The sequence below is a fragment of the Notamacropus eugenii genome, chromosome 2 (genome assembly GCF_028372415.1).
Source record: "Notamacropus eugenii isolate mMacEug1 chromosome 2, mMacEug1.pri_v2, whole genome shotgun sequence".
In the NCBI taxonomy this organism is placed as follows: Eukaryota; Metazoa; Chordata; class Mammalia; order Diprotodontia; family Macropodidae; genus Notamacropus; species Notamacropus eugenii.
The window spans coordinates 339,993,986-340,014,520 of record NC_092873.1 but is presented as its reverse complement, the minus strand read 5'-3'; the positions used below and the strand labels follow the sequence as shown (position 1 = coordinate 340,014,520).

Here is a 20,535-nt window from a genome sequence, read left to right as displayed (position 1 = left end):
AGACTGAGACAGAGAAAAGTTAAGTGCCTTCCTAGGATCATACAACTAAGAAATGTCTGAGCTGGTTTTGGAACTCTGGTCCTCTAGACTCCAAGTCCAGTGCCCTATGCCCATCATACTGCCTCTCTATAGAATTTTTAACTCTCATTTTCCAATATTCCCCCTTCTCCAAAACATCTTTCATGCACTTGCCAAAACAACTTCATAATGCACATATCTGATCATGTCACTCCCTGATCAACAACACTCAATAGCTTCTTACTGGCCTTAAGATGAAGCACAAACTCCACTTGGCATTTAAAGCCTTTGGTAGACTAGCTCCACACTCTCTTTCCATACTTTTTGCTGTCACTTCTTTCACCCACTCTCTGTTCTAGCTAGCCTTGCCTTCTTGTTATTTCCCCAAACCTGGCATTCCCTCTCTGGTCTCTGTACCTTTTTGTCATCCTGTCCTCCTTCCTTACCTCTGCCTTTTGAGATTCTTAGCTTCCTTCAAGGTTCAGTTTTGATGCCACCTCTCACAGGAAGCTTTTTCTAATGCAACAACTTCTTAGCGCTTTCTCTCCACTCCAACTACATGAGGCTTATGTGTCCATGTCTAGGGTCCATATTAAGGGTGCCCAAGCTAGACTTCTTTATCTGCTCTGGGCTGTCATTTGGGCAGTGAGGTAGAGCAATTCATAGAGTGCTGGGCCTGCAATCATGAACACTTGAGTTCAAAGTGGATCTCAGTAGCTGTGTGACCTTGGACAAGTCACTTAATCTCTTTTTGCCCTCAGTTTTCTCTCTATAAAAGGGGGATAATAATAGCACCTCCCTCCCAGGGTCATTATGAAGAGCAAATGAGATAAGAACTGCAAAGTACTTAGCACAGTCATTGTTGTTGTATTTGTCCTTCATTGCCAAAGAAGATCATGCCACCAGAGAAATGATGACATGACTTGGTTGACTTTGTTTTGAGTGAGGGAAGGCTGTGCAGTACCAGGCACATTGTAAGTGCCATGTAGATGCTGGCAAACATTATCATTATTCTTATTACATGAGTTCACATCCAATCTCAGACACTTACTAACTGTGTGACCCTAGGCAGGTCATATAACCTCTCTCTGCCTCAGTTTATTCTTCTGTAAAATAGTGATAATAGTTCCTACCTCCCAGAGTCATTGGGAGGGATCAAATAAGATAATCACTGTACAGTACCTGGCACTGTAAGTAAGAGCTATATACATGTTAGCCATTACTTTTATTATTTGCCCTCCTCCCAAACATGACTGAGGTCATGGTTGTTGGGAAAAGAGGGAAGGACAGTGAAATCTCCCTGATAATTGCTGTTTCTGACATACCCTATCGATCATAGGGAGACTTATGATTGCCCCCAGAGCACCCTGGGAGTTCCAGGAGAAAGCACAGTCCCACCAGGCAGCCACATGAGAACAGCTCAGAGAAATGATAGATCTGCTTACAGGTATGTCATGTTTGAGTCTCTCTCTTTCCTCCTATTGCCCCCAAAATTCAATTTTTTCCCCATTTTCTTCACTATGTGGTAAATGGACACACTCTCCTGCTCCCAGGTGAAGTCAGAGCTACTGGGGAGTACCTCGTACAACACCCACTTTTCTCCCTTGTTTTCCCTGTTCCAGTCTAGGGCCGCGACTTGGATTCTGGACTCCAAGTACAGGGATAAGCTCAGGTGGACAGGTTCAGGTAGACCCAGGGAATCTTTTTCTTTGCATTTTCATTAGGTTAAATAAACCAAGGCCAATGCATTAATAAACTGTTTGTCTGAGTCTTATGAATGGGGTGTACGGACGAGGGCAGGAAATTCCCAAGAAGGAAAATAACTGGCATCATTGAGTTTCTTTCCTCAATAGTCTGGAGTGATAATTTTTTTCCTCTTCTAGCACAATGATTCTTCTTAATTTAGGGACAGGGATCTATCAAAAAAATATATATTTTGAGAGTTACATTTCATTGTAATTTATTTCCTTTGTAATCTTATGTGTTTTATTTTAAGCATTTAAAAACACTCTTCTGAGAAAGGCCCCATAACCTTCCCCAGACTGCTGTGACACAAAAATAATTAAGAACTCCTGCCCTCTCATAAATTCAGAACCCTATCTGCAAGGGAGTTTTTGTGCTCAGCTTTTTAGAGACGCTGGTTTAACTGTGTTGGATTATGATTGAGTGTCTCTCTGTAGCCTCATGGGAGATTATCACAGAATCTCAAATCACCTGGGATAACCACCAAGTATACACATAACCTGTACCAGCGTCACATTTATTTATGTGTTCAACAAAAATAGTTAAACTCAAACACTGTACAGTCAGACAGCATCTGTAGCACCCCCACCCGTAATACTTCACCCCCTCTAAAGGAAGGTGAGAGTTCCATTTTCTTATCTCTCTGGGGAGGAGAGGGAGCAAGCTTCCTCATTCTAAGTACATAGGGTTCAGTTTTCTTTGATCATTCTTTCCATTAATAATGTTGTTGTCATTGTGAATATTGTTTCCCTGACTCTGCGTCCTTTTAGAACTCTTACACAAGTTTCTTCTCCAAATTCATCATACTTATGATGGAATAGAATACCACATTTTGTGTCACCATTCTCTAGTTGATGGACATTATCTTACACTCTTTACTAAAACTCCCCTGAACCCTGAATTCTAAGGCAGATACCTTCATATGGGCCGCTGACCTTTCTTGGTCCCAGGAACGGGTCTGACTTACATGGTTCAGAGATCAGTAGACGCAGAACTCTAATTCTGTATCTTTCTCTTTGTTGTGAGGGGGAAGTGGGGGTAGCAAGGAAGGCAAGGCAATTGGGGTCAAGTGACTTGCCCAAAGTCACAAAGCTAGTAAGTGTCAAGTGTCTGAGACCACACTTGAACTCAGGACTTCCTCATTCCATTCACTGCACCACCTAGTTGCCCCTCCTGTCTCTTTCTAATAATCACCTAACATCTACCTCCCTTTGTCTTTTACTTTTTACATGCTTCAAGCCATAAGAGTACATTTTCTATGGCTTATTTTCAAGGAAAAAAGAGAATCTACAGATTTAGAAATAATACAGTATGCAAGGCTTCATGCTAGATATGGGGAAACAAAGGCAAAAAAAATTAACCCTTCCAAACCAAACAGTCACTACCCTCAAAGAATAGCATAGAAAGAGAAAACATAGTTTCAAGAAGGACATGCTTGACCAAGTGGTTTTAAACTTAATAAAGTTTCTTATGCTACCTATCTTTGCAAGGATGGTTTAAATTTTATTTAAACATACCATTTGAGGAACAGATATGATTTTTCCTGCTAGCCTTTGAAACCTGGGAAATGTATACTTCAAAATTTCAACTAGAAGCTTGTTGAAGATAGGGACTGCTTTTTGTATTATACATTCTCAATGCATAGCCTTAACTCATTGAAGCGGGGAGAGCATTCCAGGAGCCAGACCAATGTCACTGCAACAAAAAGTGCATGTTGAGGAGTAACATGTAAGAAGACTGGAAAGGTAGGAGGGGCTTGAGTTATGAAAGACTTTGAATTACAAACAGAGCATTTTGTTTTTGCTCCCGGAGATAATAGGAAGTAATTGAAGCTTATTGAGTAGGGCAGGGTGACATAGTCAGACCTTTACTTTAAAAAAATAAATTTGATGTCTATGTCTAAATGGATGATGGATTGGAGTAGGGAGAAACTTGAAGCAGGTAGACCCAGCAACAGGCTATTGCAATAATCCAGGTGTGAGGGTCTGCACCAGAGTGATGGCAGTATTAGAGGAAAGAAGAGACATATTTGAGAGATTTTGCAAAGGGGAAATCTACAGGCCTTGATAATAGCTTGACTGTAGAGATGACATATAGTGAGGAGTCCAAGATGATTCCTAGATTGTAAGCCTGAGGGGCTGGGAGAATGGTGATGTCCTCTACAGTAATAGGAAAGGAAGGAGAGAGAGAGGGTTTAGGAGGAAAGATAGTTTAGTTTTGGATACATTGAGTTTGAGATGTCTACTGAATATCCAATTCAAGAAGCATGAAGAGTATTTGGAAATGCAAGATTGGAGGTCAGTAGAGTTTGGGACAGGGTAGGTAGATTTGAGAATTATTAGCATAAAGATGGTGATTAAATTCCTGAGAGTTGATGAGATCACCAAGTGAAGTAGTATGGAGGGAGGAAAGAAGAGGTTCCAGGAAAGAGCACACTGATGGACACTTATGGTTAGAGGGCCTTATCTGGAGGAGAATCCAGTAAAGGAGGCAGAAGAAGATCAGTCACATAGATAAGAGGAGAACTAGCAGAGAATAGTATCCTGAAAATCTAAAGAAAAGAGAGTATCAGGGAAGAGAGAGTAATCTACAGTGTCAAAGGCTAGAGAGAGGTCAAGGAGAATGAGGATTGAGAAAAGACCACTGGATTGGGCAACTAAAAGGTCATTAGGAACTTTGGAGAGAGAGAACAGTTTTGGTGGAATGATATGATATGATGAAAGGTTAAGAAGAAAGTGAGAAAACAGAAAGTAGAAGTACCCATTATAAATGACCTTTTCAAGGATTTTAGCTACAAAAGACAGAAGAGGTAAAGGACTATAGTATCAAGGATGGAAGGATCAAATGAGTGTTTGGGTTTTTTTCAGGATAGAGTAGAGAAAGCCAGGTTTGTAGACAATAGGAAATAAACCAGTAAAGAGAGTAAGATTGAAAATATGTGAAATCGTAGGAATGACAGAGGGGGCAACTGGAGAAGACAGGTTAAGATGGGATCACTTCAAGAAGTAGAGGGAGTAGCCTTGGTAAAGAGTTAGGCCACTTCATCATGTGAGGCAAGTGAAGGAGGAGATAGCTGCAGAAGGCACCTGAGTGATAAAAGAGAAGAGAAGAGGGAGTTCACAGTGAACAGCCTCAATATTTTTCTGTAAATTAAGATGCAAGATTTTCAGTGGAGAGAATGGAGGATGGAGAGAAGTAGCCACAGGAGGTATGAGGAAGGATGAAAAGGCTTAAAAGAGTCATTGTGGAGAGTAAGATAGTGAGTTGATAAGGGATTGCATAGTAGGAATGCCAAGCAGCAGTGAGGGCTCAGTTGTGATTATATAACATAAATTTGTAGTGGACCCAGTCAGAAAATGGTTGTGTGATTTTCTCCATCTTCATTTAGCAAAAGGTGTATAGGAGTGAAGGTGACAAAATGGTGGAAGTAATCCAAGGCTGAGGCTTGACAGGGCATAATTGGTGATATGATAAGGGGTCATTGGAGTCATATGGTCAATATGGCATTTGTTTTGTTTGACCCTACATATTTGTTAGAAGGGTTTCATTTTCCCTTTCCCACTTTTTTCATTCAGTTGTGGAGGGAAGCAGGTAGGAGACAAAGAATAGATTTTAGAAAATAGATTTTTTTTTAATGTTTATTTATTCATTTTTAGTTTTCAACATTCATTTCCACAAAATTTTGAGTTCCAAATATTGTCCCCATCTCTCCCCTCCTCCTACCCCATAACACATTGCATTCTGATTACCCCTTCCCTCAATATGCTCTCCCTTCTGTCACATATCTCCCTTCCCTTATCCCCATCTTCTCTCTTTTCCTGTAGGGCAAGATAGATTTCTATACCCCATTACCTGTATTTATTATTTCCCAGTTATATGCAAAAACAAGTCTCAATATTCCTTTCTAATGCTTTAAATTCCAACTTTTCTCGCTTCTTCTCTCCCCACTCATCCCCACTGAGAAGGCAAGGAATTCAATACAGGCTATAGATGTGTCATTTTGCAAAAGACTTCCAGAATAGTCATGTTATGTAAGACTACCTATATTTCCCTCCATCCTATCCTACCCCCATTTATTCTATTCTCTCTTTTCACCTTGTCCCTCCCCAAAAGTGTTTACTTCTAATTACACTCTTCTCCCATTTGCCCTCCCTTCTATCATCCCCCTCACCCCACCTGTCCCCTTCTCCCCTACTTTCCTGTAGTGTAAGATAGATTTTCATACCAAATTGAGTGAGCATGTTATTTCCTCCTTAAGCCAAAAATGAAGAGAACAAGCTTCACTTTTTCCCTCTCACCTCCTCCCTTTTCTCCTCCATTGAAAAAGCTTTTTCTTCCCTCTTTTATGAGTGATAATTTGCCCCATTCCATTTCTCTCTTTCTCCTCCCAATATATTTCTCTCTCACCCCTTAATTTTATTTTTTAGATATCATCTCTTCTTGTTCAACTCAACCTGTGCTCTCTGAGTATATATATATATATATATATATATATATATATATATATATATATATATATATATGTATATATGTATGTATATATATATATATTTGTGTGTGTGTATAATCCCTCCAACTACCCAAATACTGAGAAAAGTCTCAAGAGTTACAAATATTATCTTTCCATGTAGGAATGTAACCAGTTCAGCTTTGGAACTGAACCTGTTTATCTTTTCATGCTTCTCTTGATTCTTGTGCTTGAAAGTCAAATTTTCTATTCAGCTCTGGTCTCTTCATCAAGAATGCTTTAAAGTCCTATCTATCATTGAATGACCATTTTTTCCCCTGAAATATTATACTCAGTTTTGCTGGATAGGTGGTTCTTGGTTTTAATACCAGTTCCTCTGACTTCTGGAATATCATATTCCATGCCATTCAATCCCTTAATGTAGAAACTGCCAGATATTGGGTTATCCTGATTCTATTTCCACAATACTTGAATTGTTTCTTTCTAGCTGCTTGCAATATTTTCTCCTTGACCTGGAACTCTGAAATTTGGCTAAAATATTCCTAGGAATTCCTCTTTTCAGGTTTCTTTCAGGAGGTGATAGAAAGATTTTTTTCAATATTTATTTTTACCCTCTGTTTCTAGAATATCAGGGAAGTTTTCCTTGATAATTTCATGAAAGATTATTTGTAGGGTCTTTTTTTGGTCATGGCTTTCAGGTAGTCCCATAATTTTTAAATAGTCTCTTCTGGATCTATTTTCCAGTTCAGTTGTTTTTCCAGTGAGATATTTCACATTATCTTCCATGTTTTTATTCTTTTGGTTTTGTTTTGTAATTTTTTGGTTTTGCATAAAGTCATTAGCTTCAATTTGCTCCATTTTAATTTTTAAAGAAGTATTTTTTTCAGTGAGCTTTTGGATCTCCTTTTCCATTTGGCTGATTCTGCTTTTTAAAGAATTTTTCTCTTCATTGGGTTTTTGGACCTCTTTTGCCAATTAAGTTAGCCTATTTTTAAAAGTGTTATTTTCTTCAACATTTTTTGGGGTCTTCTTTAGCAAGCTGTTGACTTGCTTTTTATGATTTTCTTGCATCTCTCTCATTTCTCTTCCCAAAATTTCCAACACATCTCTTATTTGATTTTCAAAATCCTTTTTGAGCTTATCCATGGCCTGAGACCATTGCATGTTTATTTTGGAGGCCTCTTATGGTAAGTATTGTTCTTCCTCATCTGAAAGGATGAAAGAAAATATCTCTTCACCAAGAAAGTAACCTTCTATAGTCTTATTTTGTTCCCTTTCTTGGGCATTTTCTCAACCAGTTACTTGACTTTTGAGTCCTTGGTCAAGAGTGGGATATATTCTGGGGACCTGTAAATTCTCAGTTCCTCCAAGATGGCTCAATCAAGGGAAAGGAGTTTACTCCTCTCCTGGCCTGCACTCTGGTCTTGGAGCTACCAAAGCTTTTCTGCCTAGGATCTGCAAGTAGAATTTCCTTTCCAGAGCCTCCACCAGCTCCATCACCACAACCAGCACTCTTCCTCACCCCTGGACCACCATTCAGAACTGAGACCCTGATCAGAGGCTCGATTCCCCCAGGGGATTTAAGTTGAGGGCTCCAAAAATGGATGCTGCTGCTGCTGCCACCGCCACCACCTATGGCCAAAGCTAGGAGAGGACTCTGCTCCCTTCTCAGCCAGCAGAAAAAGCCTTTTCACTGACCTTTGAAGTGTCTTTGACTTTTGTGGGTAGAAGGATCTGAGAACCACTGCTGCTACTGAGGATCCTGCCCCAGAGGCCTCGTTTGGTTCTGTCCCTGTTGTGCTGCATGGCCAAGGCTGGGCTAGACTCTGTGGGCTGCACTCTGTTCCACACTTTATGAGACAGTCTTTTCCTGTTGGCCTTCCAGGCTACCTTGGGCTGGAAATCTCTTTCACTCTGTTGTTTTGTGGCTTCTGTTGCTTTAGAATTTGTTTAGAGTCATTTTTTATAGGTATTTTATGGGCTGTTGTGGGAAGAGCTATAGCATGTGCATCTTTCTACTTGGCCATCTTGGCTCTGCCCGTGAAAATAGATTTCTGTTCATTGAAAAAAATTAATTATATAAAAGAAGAAAAAAAAGAATTGGCATCAGCAGTTAGAGCAATGATAGGATTCCTGAAGAACCATATGGAGACTCCAGCTGGTCACCCATGCATGTAGCCCAGAGGAAAAGTCCTGAGAAACAGATCTTCTCAGCCTAAGAGAATATGGAAGCCCAGGAAATGATAGTTACTGTGGAGGCATGTAGAAGAATCTGGCATGTGCTTATCTATGTGACTTGAGAGCAGAACTCCTGAAGACACACACACATATGTGTAAATAGACAGACAGTCCCAAAGAATAAGATGTCCTGGGCAGCATGGGGATCTGAGAAAGAGACTTTGGAAAATCAAGAGACATGGGCTTTGTCAGTCAGCATTTACAGCAAGTAACTCAAACTCTACAGGTCCAATTGCATGGTGTGTTTCTTTGTTCAGTAGCCTCAAATGTTTTAGCCTTCTAAGGCTTTTTGAATGCTGCATGTGTTTTCTCCATCTGTTTATGAACTCTTGGGAATCATTTTCCTCTTCAGAATTTTTTGTGAGTTGAAATAACGGCTATACCATAGTTGGTTTGCAACCATTTTCTTTTGTACTTCTATGGAAACTGGCCATATTGGGGGAGGCCTGGACCTGATTTACACCTAAGCTATAGTTGGCTTCCTGGTAGTGGTCACTAGTCAAAAGGAAGAAAATACCTCTTTGAACTCAGCCTCCAGGTTTGGACTTTGTTCATACAAATAAAGGGATTTGGCACCCTGGATCATATGTTACAAAAATCTCTACAAATGTTTTTCATTTGCTGATTATCCTTCCAGTTTTCATACTTAAGTGTCCATTGATTAAATTTGATTAGTTGGGTAACTGACCAAAGGATGATAGAAGAATAGGAGAAATATTACCTTAAAAATCACAGATAAGCAGTCAATGGTAAACCTACTTTAAAAAAAGTGTGGTGAGGGTCTTATTTAAGCAAAGTCATCCTATGGCTATTTGGAGATGAAAATGGAAGGAGGAAAGCAAACAGAAGTAAAATGGAAAAGATCTACAAAGACCTTGGCAGCAAACTTTTTTCACCATTGAGGAAAATAGAATTACCATGCCTGGACTCCAATATAACAATCACAGAAGTGCTTATATAGTAGAAGAGGAAGAAATGAACTAAAGGGAATAATCATGAGAAATTCAGTTAAATTAATCAAAATAGAACTAGAAGAGATTTGAATTGGGGGTGACATATTGTTAGGTAATTGAGAAATTGATTCACAATGTACCCAAATGGGGAGTATACCAAAGATATATTATATTTAAAAAATCACAGACATTTTAATAACAAAAAGAGGTGGCCAGGACATCATAAATACCAACCTATATTTTTACTTTTTCATCTTTTAAAAAAATTTTATGAGAAACTACTTAGAGGCAGTAAGAGAACCCTTGATTAAGTTATTACAGGGAAAATGCAGATTTTTTTGAGTAATATCACATCTTTGCCATCACATAATTAGGTGAAAAAAACATAGAAAAATTCAAGATCTCACTGAGCATATTATTTTTTTAAAAAATAATTTTAATATCACCTGACTTGGGAAAGCAAAAGGCCTTTTTTTTTTAAAGTTGTTTTCTGGCAAGACATCACTCATGCACATTACAAAATCAGAAAAGATTCCTTGATGGAGACAGGGTTAGAGAAGGACAACCTTCTTCTATGACCTGCAGATTTTAACTATTATGCAAGCGAAAAAACAGAGACCTTTCAAGCCCAAGAGTTTCACTATTATCATGCTGGAGCTCTAGTATAGATTTGAATAGGAATAGAAACTAGTTCAATTTGAATAGAATTTCTATGGGAATAGTGAAGTCCTTCAGATATTCTTATTGGTAGATTATGTTGTGACCATTGTGGCAAGCCCCAGAATATTGTAGATTGTCCTAGAAGAGATCTACAACCACTCAAAGATATTTGTTTAAGAGTCCGCGTTGTTGTTGTTCAGTCATTTCAGAAATGTCTAACTCTTTTTTTTTTTTCATCTCATTTGGGGTTTTCTTGGCAAAGATCCTGGAGTGGTTTGCCATTTTCTTCTCCAGCTCATTTTACAGATGAAGAAACTGACACAAACAGGGTTAAGTGAGTTGCTCAGGGTCACACAACTAGTAAACCAGATTTGAACTCAAGAAGACATGTTTCTAATTTAAAGCCTGGCACTCTATCCACTGTGCCACATAGTTTCTTATCCATGGAAAATGGAGGATAAAGAACAAAATGGAACCAGTTATGTTCTCCCCAAAATTCACTTTCAGCAGAAGTTGTCAGAAATTCTCTTGACACAGGGAATCAATTCAACAATCAATCGATAAACATTTGTTGAATGCTACTACGTGTTAGGCCCTGTGCTAAGTGATGGAAATAGAAAAAGAGGCAAAAGATAGTTCCTGCCCTCAGGGGGATTGTAAGTTATAAATTATAATAAATTATAATTTATAATATGATGGGGGAAGCAACAGGCAAACAAATAAATACAATGTCAACTATATACAGGAGAAATAGGAAATAAGTAACGGAGGGAAGGCAAAGGAATTAAGAGGGGCCTGTTCTTCATCTGCACCATGACCTCCAATCCCTTGACTCCTCAGGTCTCTCCCAAGCCATCTCTTCTGCACTAGTCACTCTCTCCTCTTCTTCCCATATTCACCCCTTGGTGAACCATTTCAACTCTATATTTTTTTCCTTTCTTGAATCCCTGGACCCCTTATCATATCACCAGTTTTGCCCTGTCAAATCTTCAGCCTTGGATTACTTCCATCATTTTGTCACCTTCACTCATATACACCTTTTGCTAAATGAAGGTGGAGAAAATCACACAACTATTTTCTGACTGAGTCTACTACAAATCTACATTATATAACCCCAAATGAGCCCTCACTATTGCTTGGCAATCCTACTATGCAATCATTTATTAACTCATTATCTTACTTTCCACAATGACTCTTTTAAGCCTTTTCATCCCTCCTCATACCTCCTATGGCTACTTCTCCCCATCCGCCATTTTCTCCTACTGAGAATTTTGTTTCTCCCACAGTGCAAAAAATACCTGTAAAAATGACTCTCAACAAATTCTAGAGCAGCTGAAGCCACAAAACAACAGAGTGAAAGAGGTTTCCAGCCAAAGGTAACCTGGAAAGCTGACAGGAAAGGTCTGTCTCATGAGATGCTGAGCAGAGTGGAGCCCAGCCCTGGATGCACAGCACTGTGAGGAACAGGACCTGAACAGACATCCAGGGCAGAATTCCCAGCAGGAAGGGTTCCAGATCCCTCAACTCACAAGTGACAAAGAAAGCTCCAAAGGTCAGTGTGGGAGGGCTTTCCCAGCTGGGAGAGAGGAGAATGGGGTTCCCACAGCACTGGCCCCAGGCGGTGGTGGTGGCAGCAGCAGCAGCAGGTGGCAGGCAGCTACATGGAAGCAACCTGGGTCCATTGTCCAGACAGCTCAGCTTAAAGCCTCTGGATTTAGCAGCTGATCTGAATCTCATCCTTGAGCATGGTACTGAGGAGAGCAGGAGCATTAGGGCCCTCCTCTGACAAAGGCTTCAGAAGTCAAGTAACTGGCTGGGAAAATGCCCAAAAAAGGAAAAAAAATAAACCATAGAAGGTTACTTTCTTGGTGAACAGGTGTCTTTTTCCATCTTTTTGTATGAGGAAGAACAAGGCATACTGTCAGAGAAAGTCAAGGCCTCTGCCTCCAGTACCTCCAAAATGAATATGAAATGGGCTCAGGTCATAGAAGAGGCTGCAAAGCATGTCAGTAGCCTGCTAAAGGAGAACTAAAAAAGTACTGATGAAAATAACACCTTTAAAAAGAGGCTAACTCCACTGGAAAAAAGAGGTCCAAAAAGTCAATGAGGAGAAGGAGGCATTAAAAAGCAGAATTAGCCAAATGGGAAAGAAGGTTCAAAAGCTCACTAAACAAAATAGTTCTTTAAAAGAGAGAATTGAGTTCAGGGAAGCTAATGACTATGTGATAAACCAAGAAGTTAGAAAAAAATCCAAAAGTTTGAAAAAATAGGAAATAATGTGAAACATCTCATTGGAAAAAACAACTGACCTGGAAAATAGATCCAGGAGAGACAATTTAAAAATTATGGGACTACCTGAAAGCTGTGATCAAAAAAAGAGCCTAGACATTATCTCCCATGAAATTATGAAGGAAAATTGTCCTGATATTCCAGAACCAGAGGGCAAAATAAGTATTGAAAGAATCCACTGATCACCTCCTGAAAGAGACCCAAAAAGAGAAACTCCTAGGAATATTGTGGTCAAATTTCAGAGTTCCCAGGTCAAGGAGAAAGCAAGCAGCTAGAAAGAAACAATTCAAGTATTGTGGAAATACAATCAGAATAACAAGGATCTGGCAGCTTCTACCTTAAGGGACTGAAGGGTTTGGAATAGGATATTCCAGAAGTCAAAGGAACTTAGATTAAAACAAAGAATAACCTACCCAGCAAAACTGAGTATAATACATCAAGGGAATAAATGGTCATTTAATAATATAGAGGACTTTCAGGAATTCATGATGAAAAGACCAGAACTGAATAGAAAATTTGACTTTCAAACACAAAAATCAAGAGAAGCATGAAAAGGTTTACATTCCTATATGAAGATAATATTTGTAACTCTTGAGACTTTTCTCAGCATTTGGGTAGGTTGAGGAATTATACACACACACACATATATGTAGACAAAGAGTACAGGTTGAGTTGAATCAGAAGAGATGATGTCCATAAAAATAAAATAAAATAAAAATTAAGGGGTGAGGGAGGAAAATGCTGGGAGGAGAAAGGGAGAAATGGAATGGAGCAGGCCATAACTCATAAAAGAGATAAGAAAAATCTTGTTCAATGGAGGAGGAAAGGAAGAAGGTGAGAGGGGAAAAGTGAAGCTTACCCTTTTCACATATGGCTTAAGGAGGGAATAACAGGCTCACAAAATTTGGTATGAAAATCCATCTTTCATTACAGGAAAGTAGGGGAGGAGGGGACAAGTGGGGTGAGGGGGATGATAGAAGGGAGGGCAAATGAGAGAAAGGAGTAACTAGAAGTAAACAGTTTTGGAAAGGGACAAGGTCAAATGAGAGAATAAGAAAGGGGGAGGTATAGGGTAGGATAGAAGACAATAGAATTAGTATTACACAACATGATTATTATGGAAGTCTTTTGCAGAACGACATATATATGGCTTGTATTGAATTGCTTGCCTTCTCAGTGGGGATGAGGAGGTAGAGAGGGAGGAAGGGAGAGAAGTTGAAATTCAAAGTATTAGAAACTAATGTTGAGAATTATTGCATATGACTGGGAAATAAGAAACACAGGTAATGGGGCATAGAAATCAATCTTGCCCTACATGAAAAGAGAGAAGATGGGGATAAGGGAAGGCTGGGGTGTGACAGAAGGGTGGGCTCATTGAGGGAAGGGATAATCAGAATGCAAGGTATTATGGGGTGGGAGGAGGGAAGAGATGGGGAGAAAAAGTGAAACTCAAAATTTTGTGGAAATGAATTTTGAAATCAAAAAATAAATAAATAAATACAATTTTAAAAATCTCTCAAAAATGTCTCTTCTTTCTTCTAATACTGCCACCACTCTGGTGCAGACCCTCACACCTGGACTATTGCAATAGCCTTTTGCTGGGTCTACCTGCTTCAAGTGTCTCCCTACTCCAATTCATCATCCATTTAGACATCAAATTTATTTTTTTTTAAGTAAAAGTCTGATAATGTCACCCTGCCCTACTCAATAAACTTCAGTTGCTTCCTATTATCTGCAGGGACAGAACTAGATCTCTGGAGAAAACTGAATGGGTATAGAAATGAATATACCTTTTTCTCAGTGATACATGGCACGTATCCAAAAACTGACCATGTTCTAGGGCATAAAAACCTCACAATCCAGTGCAGAAAGGTAGAGATGGTCAATGCATCCTTCTCAGATCATAATGGAATATAAATTATATGTAATAAAAGGCCATGGGAAGATAAACCAAAAATTAATTGGATACTAAATAATCTAATTCTGAAGAAGGAGTGGGTTAAACAGCAAATCATAGAAACAATCAACAACTTCACTCAAGAGAATGACAATAATGAGACAACCTACCAAATCTTATGGGATACTGCAAAAGCAGTTCTTAGGGGAAGTTTTATGTCTTTGAATGCCTACATGAATAAAATAGAGAAAGAGGAGATCAATAAGTTGGGCATGCAGCTGAAAAATCTAGAAAAAGAACAAATTGAAAATCCCCAAATAGATACCAAATTACAAATACAAAGGAGAGATCAATAAAATTGAAATTAAGAAAATTATTGAACTAATACATAAAGCTAATAGTTGGTTTTATGAAAAAACTAATGAAATTGATAAACTTTTGGTCAATTTGATTAAAAAAATAAAGAAGAAAACCAAAATACCAATACCAAAAATGAAAGAGGTGAACTCACCTCCAACAAGGAGGAAATTAAAACAATAATTAGAAATTACTTTGCCCAACTTTATGCCCATAAATTTGGCAATCTAATGAGTATTTTAAAAGATATAAATTGCCCAGATTAACAGAAGAGGAAGCTGAATACTTAAACAGCCCCACCTTAGAAAAAGAAATTGAACAAGTCATTAATGAATACCCTAGGAAAAAATATCCAGGGCCAGATGGATTTACAAGTGTATTCTATCCAGCATTTAAAGAATGTTAATTCTTTAATTCCAATAATATATAGACTATTTGGGAAAATTGGGGAAGAAGGAGTACTTCCAAATTCTTTTTATGATACAAATATGGTTTTGATACTTAAACCAGAAAGAGAAAAACAGAGAAAGAAAATTATAGACCAATGTTTCTGAGTATAGATGTAAAAATCTGAGTACCTGGTGGAGAATGCCCTTCACCTGCATCTTATCATCAAGCCCATATACCACAGCCTCATTCAGACCCACTAGTAGCAGAAGGAGGGAGAGAGGGATTGAGGGAAGGAAAAAGGAAAGGACTCCCCAGGATGACACAATCATAAATGACAGTGGACATGAACAGTTGAACTTGGAATGGTGGCTAGACATATGGCCAAGAGAGCCGAGTCTATTCTTTTGGTCTTGGAGTAGAGGGAGGCTCTGCTTACTGTCCAACATGTTCCATGACTGCTAGGTGTGTGTGGGGGGACAGAATAGGGTAATCATCATCAATCACCATCATCATCATCATTACCATCATCACCACCACCACCACCATCATCATCACCACCTACAAGCCCTCTAGTGCTGGAGTCAGGAAGACTTGGATTTAAATCTGACCTCAGATACACTAGTCGTGTGACCTTGAGCAAGTCATTTAACCCCTTTTGTCCTAATTTCCTCATCTATTAAAATGGGGATAATGATAGCACCTACATCCAAGGGTTGTTGTAAGGATCAAATGAAATCATGGTTGTAAAGTGCTTAGCACAGTATCTGGCACATAGTAAGCACTACTTAAACGTTAGCTACTGTGATTACTATCATATAATACTTTAAGGTTTGCAAAGGGCTTTACCAAATATATAATCTCATTTGATCCTCACAACAACTCTGGAAAGTAAATATGAAATTTTTTATTATTACACCCATTTTATAGATAAGGAAATGGAATTTCAGAGAGATTAAGTGACATGGTACAATGGTCACAGACCTAGTAAATATTGGAGGCAAGATCTGAAGCCAGGTCTCTTTAGACTCCTGGTCTAACCCTCTATTCACTCTATTCATGGTGCCCTTCCAGGAGAGAATAGCACAGTGGTGTTTGGGTGGGAATAGTGTCCCAGGTCAGGTTTTAATGCTCCAGCCCTGATATTTGTGGCATACCCAACCCCCATGTAGGTTCAGGGACTCCAGTGGGCTGAACTGCTCTGCTTGGCTCCTGGTTACGTTTGATGGGGGGAGATCAGAGTATAGAGGAAGACAGGCCAGGTAAGTGAGGCAGGTGAGGAGATGACTGGAGGAGGGCAAACAGACTTTGTTAGGGCCTTGACACACTTTCTCCTTCCCAGGCAAGTGAAGCAGACAGTGTAGTATAGGAGATGGTAATGTAGAATGGGCAGACCTGGGTTCCAATCCTGACTCTGTTACTTACCTGAATCAATCACTTCATTTCCCTGGGTCTTCATTTCCCCATTTGCAAAATGAGGGGAATTAGGTTAGAATGCCCTTCCAGTCCTCACGGTCTATGATCTTGGGAACAAACTGTCCTCCAGGGTCTCTATGGTTGCCACACAAAGGAGTTTGGCAGAAATGGACACGGAGACGGGGACTCACATTTTTCGTTTTCTCAGCTCACACTCTTCTGTGCCCTGATAAAATGATAGTTCCTACCCTTTTTTATTTTGGTGGGGGGAGGCAATCAGGGTTAAGTGACTTGCCCAGGGTTACACACTTAGTAAGTATCTGAGGCTGATTTGAACTTAGGACCTCCTGACTCCAGGGCCAGTACTCTATCCATTGTACCACATAGTTGCCCCAAATCTTACACTTCTGGTCTCAAACAAGAACATCCAACTCCAAATAGTATTTTTATTGTTGAAAAAGCAAGGGGAAAATCTACTGTGATGTGATAAAAACCAAACCACCACCCTCAGACCCCTCCTCCAATACATAGCCTGGACTCTAGTGTCAGTGCCAGGATGTCTCCTGGGTTCCTCTTTCCCCAAATCTGACAGCTCTAACACCCCTGTTCTATATTTGGCATCAGGACCCCATTGTCTTTGCACCACCCTTCTGTAGGGGCTCAGACCAATAGGTCCTGCTGATCACATTGAAGCCTGGTGGTAGGTGAAGAGCTTTGGCAACACACTTCTGTACAGTGTCGTAGAGGGAGCCCACAAGGGGTTAGATTTCCTCCAGGCCATTCTGGGCATCCCTTCTTGGGATCATCTCCTTTCCCCAGGAAGTCCTCCGCTACCCTACCCCAGACTGCACTGATGTCACTGAAGCAGAAGGGAAATTACCTTTCTCCTTCCAGCACCTCCAGGACATAGGGGGTGCCAGGTATCTGGACATGTCCTGCTCTCCTGCCCAAGTTACCTCCGATTGTCCTCCCCTCCATCCTGGGTCTTTGTGTCTTCCCATCTCTCTCCTCTTTGTTCTTGGGGGCAGGTTGATTCCAAACTTCAGAGGTCTTCATTTGGGTCGGAAACATCCATCCTTGCCCTGGGGCTGATATGGACCATAGGTAGCTTGTCTGGAAGCAGCTGGCATGGTGTGGGGCAATGGTTCCCCAGCATCTGCAGTGAGGATGTCTATAAATAGTTCAGCCAAGTCTCTCCCCCCCAGCCAGTGTTACTGATCTCTGCAGAGGCCCACCCAAGAGACAACAGTCAGGATTTTCAGGATCTCCACAGCAAAGTGCTTTATCAGAGCTGGTGACCTCAACCTGTTAAGGGCACCTGAGAGCACTCTCTTGATGGGCTGACAAAGGCTCATCATTAAAGCTGCCTTGACAAGGACCCTACTGCTGACCCTTCACCCTATTCCTTTTCCCAAAGGAGACACTGACCTGTGGTCTGGTTCAGAGGAAGCCTGACTTTGGGGCGGGGAGGTACAACCTTACTCAGGTGCCGCATACTGGGTACTGGGTTACCAGAGATGGGTATTCTGTGGTCTGAGGTTTTCTCCAGGGGAAGGGGGTGCAGAGAATGACTCTTAGGATGGGAAAGCTGAGTGGAGAGACAGAATGGAAATGTGGGATTAGGTAGGTGGACAAAAATGCATGGGAACTTCACTTTCTTATTTTTTAATTTTTTTTTTCAATTTTACAAAAATGTATTTTCTCTTCTTCCTACTTCTCCCTACCTCAATTTTGAGGGAAAAAAGAAAAATAAAGCTCTGTTACAAATATGCATAACCAAACAGAACATATTCCCATTTCAGCAATGCCTCGAAATGTCTCAGTCTGAACTTTGAGTCTATCCTTCCTCTGCCAGGAGATGGATAGCATGGGAACCCTATTTTCAAGTTGAGGGTTACACATGGGTTAATGGGAGATTCTGCTTAGTATCTAAGGGGAAAGCATGGGGGAAAAATGAATCATAAGAGGAAGAATTGAGAAGAAGTCAAGATTCTTAGGTGTTGGTCAACCCGCCTTATTCAGCATTGGCCAACTTCTGCTTAGCAGAGCAAAGACATTCCCATGAGGCAGAGTTCCAAAGATGGATGCCTTTCTGTCTGATCTCACTGTAGTTCTGCAGTGAGGGAGCTCTCCCTATATTATTGCACTGACTTCATAATACAAGGCCCTGTGGAGTAAAAGACCTTAGGATACCACCCCCTAGTGGTGGGAGTGGGGAGACAGAGACCTTGGGATACTAGGGAAAGGAACAGGGAGGACCTGGTAGTCATGCAGGGAAGAGGGGGAAAGCTCAGAATGCCCTTCCCTACTAACAATTCTGTTCAGACTACTTCTCATGGAGTTCATGATCCTTTCCCCAGAGACTACCAAAGCTCTGCCCCCATTCCAGGAATCTGAACATATGTCCTTGGGTGAGGTGGAATGTATCTACAATGGATACTAATTATAATGAAAACAAGTTGTTAAAATATTAAGAAAACAAATTCCCAGTTTCCCTATCCACAAACTCCTTGGGGTCCATGGTCCCCAGGTTAAGAATCTTTGCTCTGATGTGATTGGAGGTGAGTGAAGAGCTGTGAACTTGGTGAGAAAAAGGGGCCTAAAGAATCTTTGGTGATTGGTGGGTGTAAGTGAGTGGGGTTTTAAATCACCTTTGTGGGACACAGGGATCTCTGGGAAGTTCTCACTGCTGTTGGGGGATAAGGTGATGGGTCTACTTTCCTGGGGTGAATCCATAGGGTGAACATTTAGGAAAGGATTCAGGAGAACAGTTAAAGGCCCCAACACCTAAGGAACCCAGGACCAGGAGTGAGGGAAGAGTGGTGTCAAAGAGGAAAAGAACTGTCCTGAAGGGACCCATCCCTCTATTTCAATCCTTAATAAGCGAGCTCTTTGGGTACTCATCCTGTGCTCCATTTGGGGTACCTTAGGATTTTAGGGCTAGGAGCAGGGCTAGCCTTTCAAGGACTACCCTACCAGAATCCTCCAGGCCATATATCCTTTAGGCCAGTAATATCCGACCTGTCCTAGGGACCAATCCTATAGGTTACTTGGGGGGATATTTCTGCCAATCTCACATAGTAAGGCCTGGAACTGACCCCTGTATTGGCTGTGCCCCAGAGAAACTGCCTTCAGAGTTCCTCCCTCATTTCCCCAAGCCTCTGACCACCTTCTGCTTTCGGAGTTTCTTCTGCTCCATGACTAGGGTAGCAATGCTCTCTCGGGCTGAGGTCACCTCTGGAGGCTCCAAGATATTGGGTTGATCATCAACAGTGTCTGTATCCTTCTCATTGTCATCCTTGCTATAGGATTCCTTTGGTTGTTCCTCCTGCCACTTGAGGATGCGGCGAGACTTCTCCTGCTCCCAGCTGCCCCAGAACAGCCCCCCCAGGGAGATACAGGGTATGAGGGCATACATAAAAGTACATAGGATAGTTGGGTCACAAGAAATGTGGAGATTCACGCCAGAGGTCTGAGGGGTGAGATGGGGGCAGAGGGGGTGTCCAGGGAACAGCACACAGGCCAGTCTGGCTTGGGTATAGAATGGCTGACAGGGAGTGATGGGAAATCTACCTGGAAAGATGGGTTGGAGCTATACCATGCAAAGGCTTTAAATGTCTTATAGAAGGATATTGCACTTTATCCTAAGGACAAAGGGAAGTCACTGGCGCTTCTCAGGCAGGGGAGTGATATCTGTGCTTTAGTACTATAAATTAATTTGTTAGCTATATGGATGATTGGTGACACAGGAGAGAGACTGGATTGCTGGTGTTCAGTCATTTCAGTCATGTCTGACTCTTTGTGACCCCATTTTGTTTTTTTTTTTGGTGAAGATACTGGAATGGTTTCCCATTTCCTTCTCCAGCTCATTTTTACAAATGAGGAAATGGAGGCAAACATGATGAAGTGACTTGCCCAGGGTCACACAGGTACTAAGTATCTGAGACCACATTTGAACTAGGGTCTTCCTGACTCTAGGCTCAGAGCTCTCTATCCACCGCACCCTCTCATCTGTTTCCATAAACAAATCCGTATGACAGCCATTTGTTCAACGTTCTTCTGTTGCCATATTGTTGGCTAAGTTCACATGGATTCCCATTATCAAGATT

The 20,535-nt window shown here is 40.7% G+C and overlaps 1 protein-coding gene across 1 annotated transcript in view; it reads right to left on the bottom strand.

The window, feature by feature from the left end:
• The window catches only part of BTBD17 (BTB domain containing 17), a 36,967-nt gene extending 17,123 nt beyond the window's left edge, over positions 1-19,844 (bottom strand). Inside the window, 2 exon segments of the mRNA XM_072638131.1 lie at positions 19,078-19,213; positions 19,593-19,844. Of these exon segments, the coding sequence (XP_072494232.1) occupies positions 19,078-19,213; positions 19,593-19,844 (388 nt within the window).
• Between the last annotated feature and the right edge of the window lie 691 nt (positions 19,845-20,535).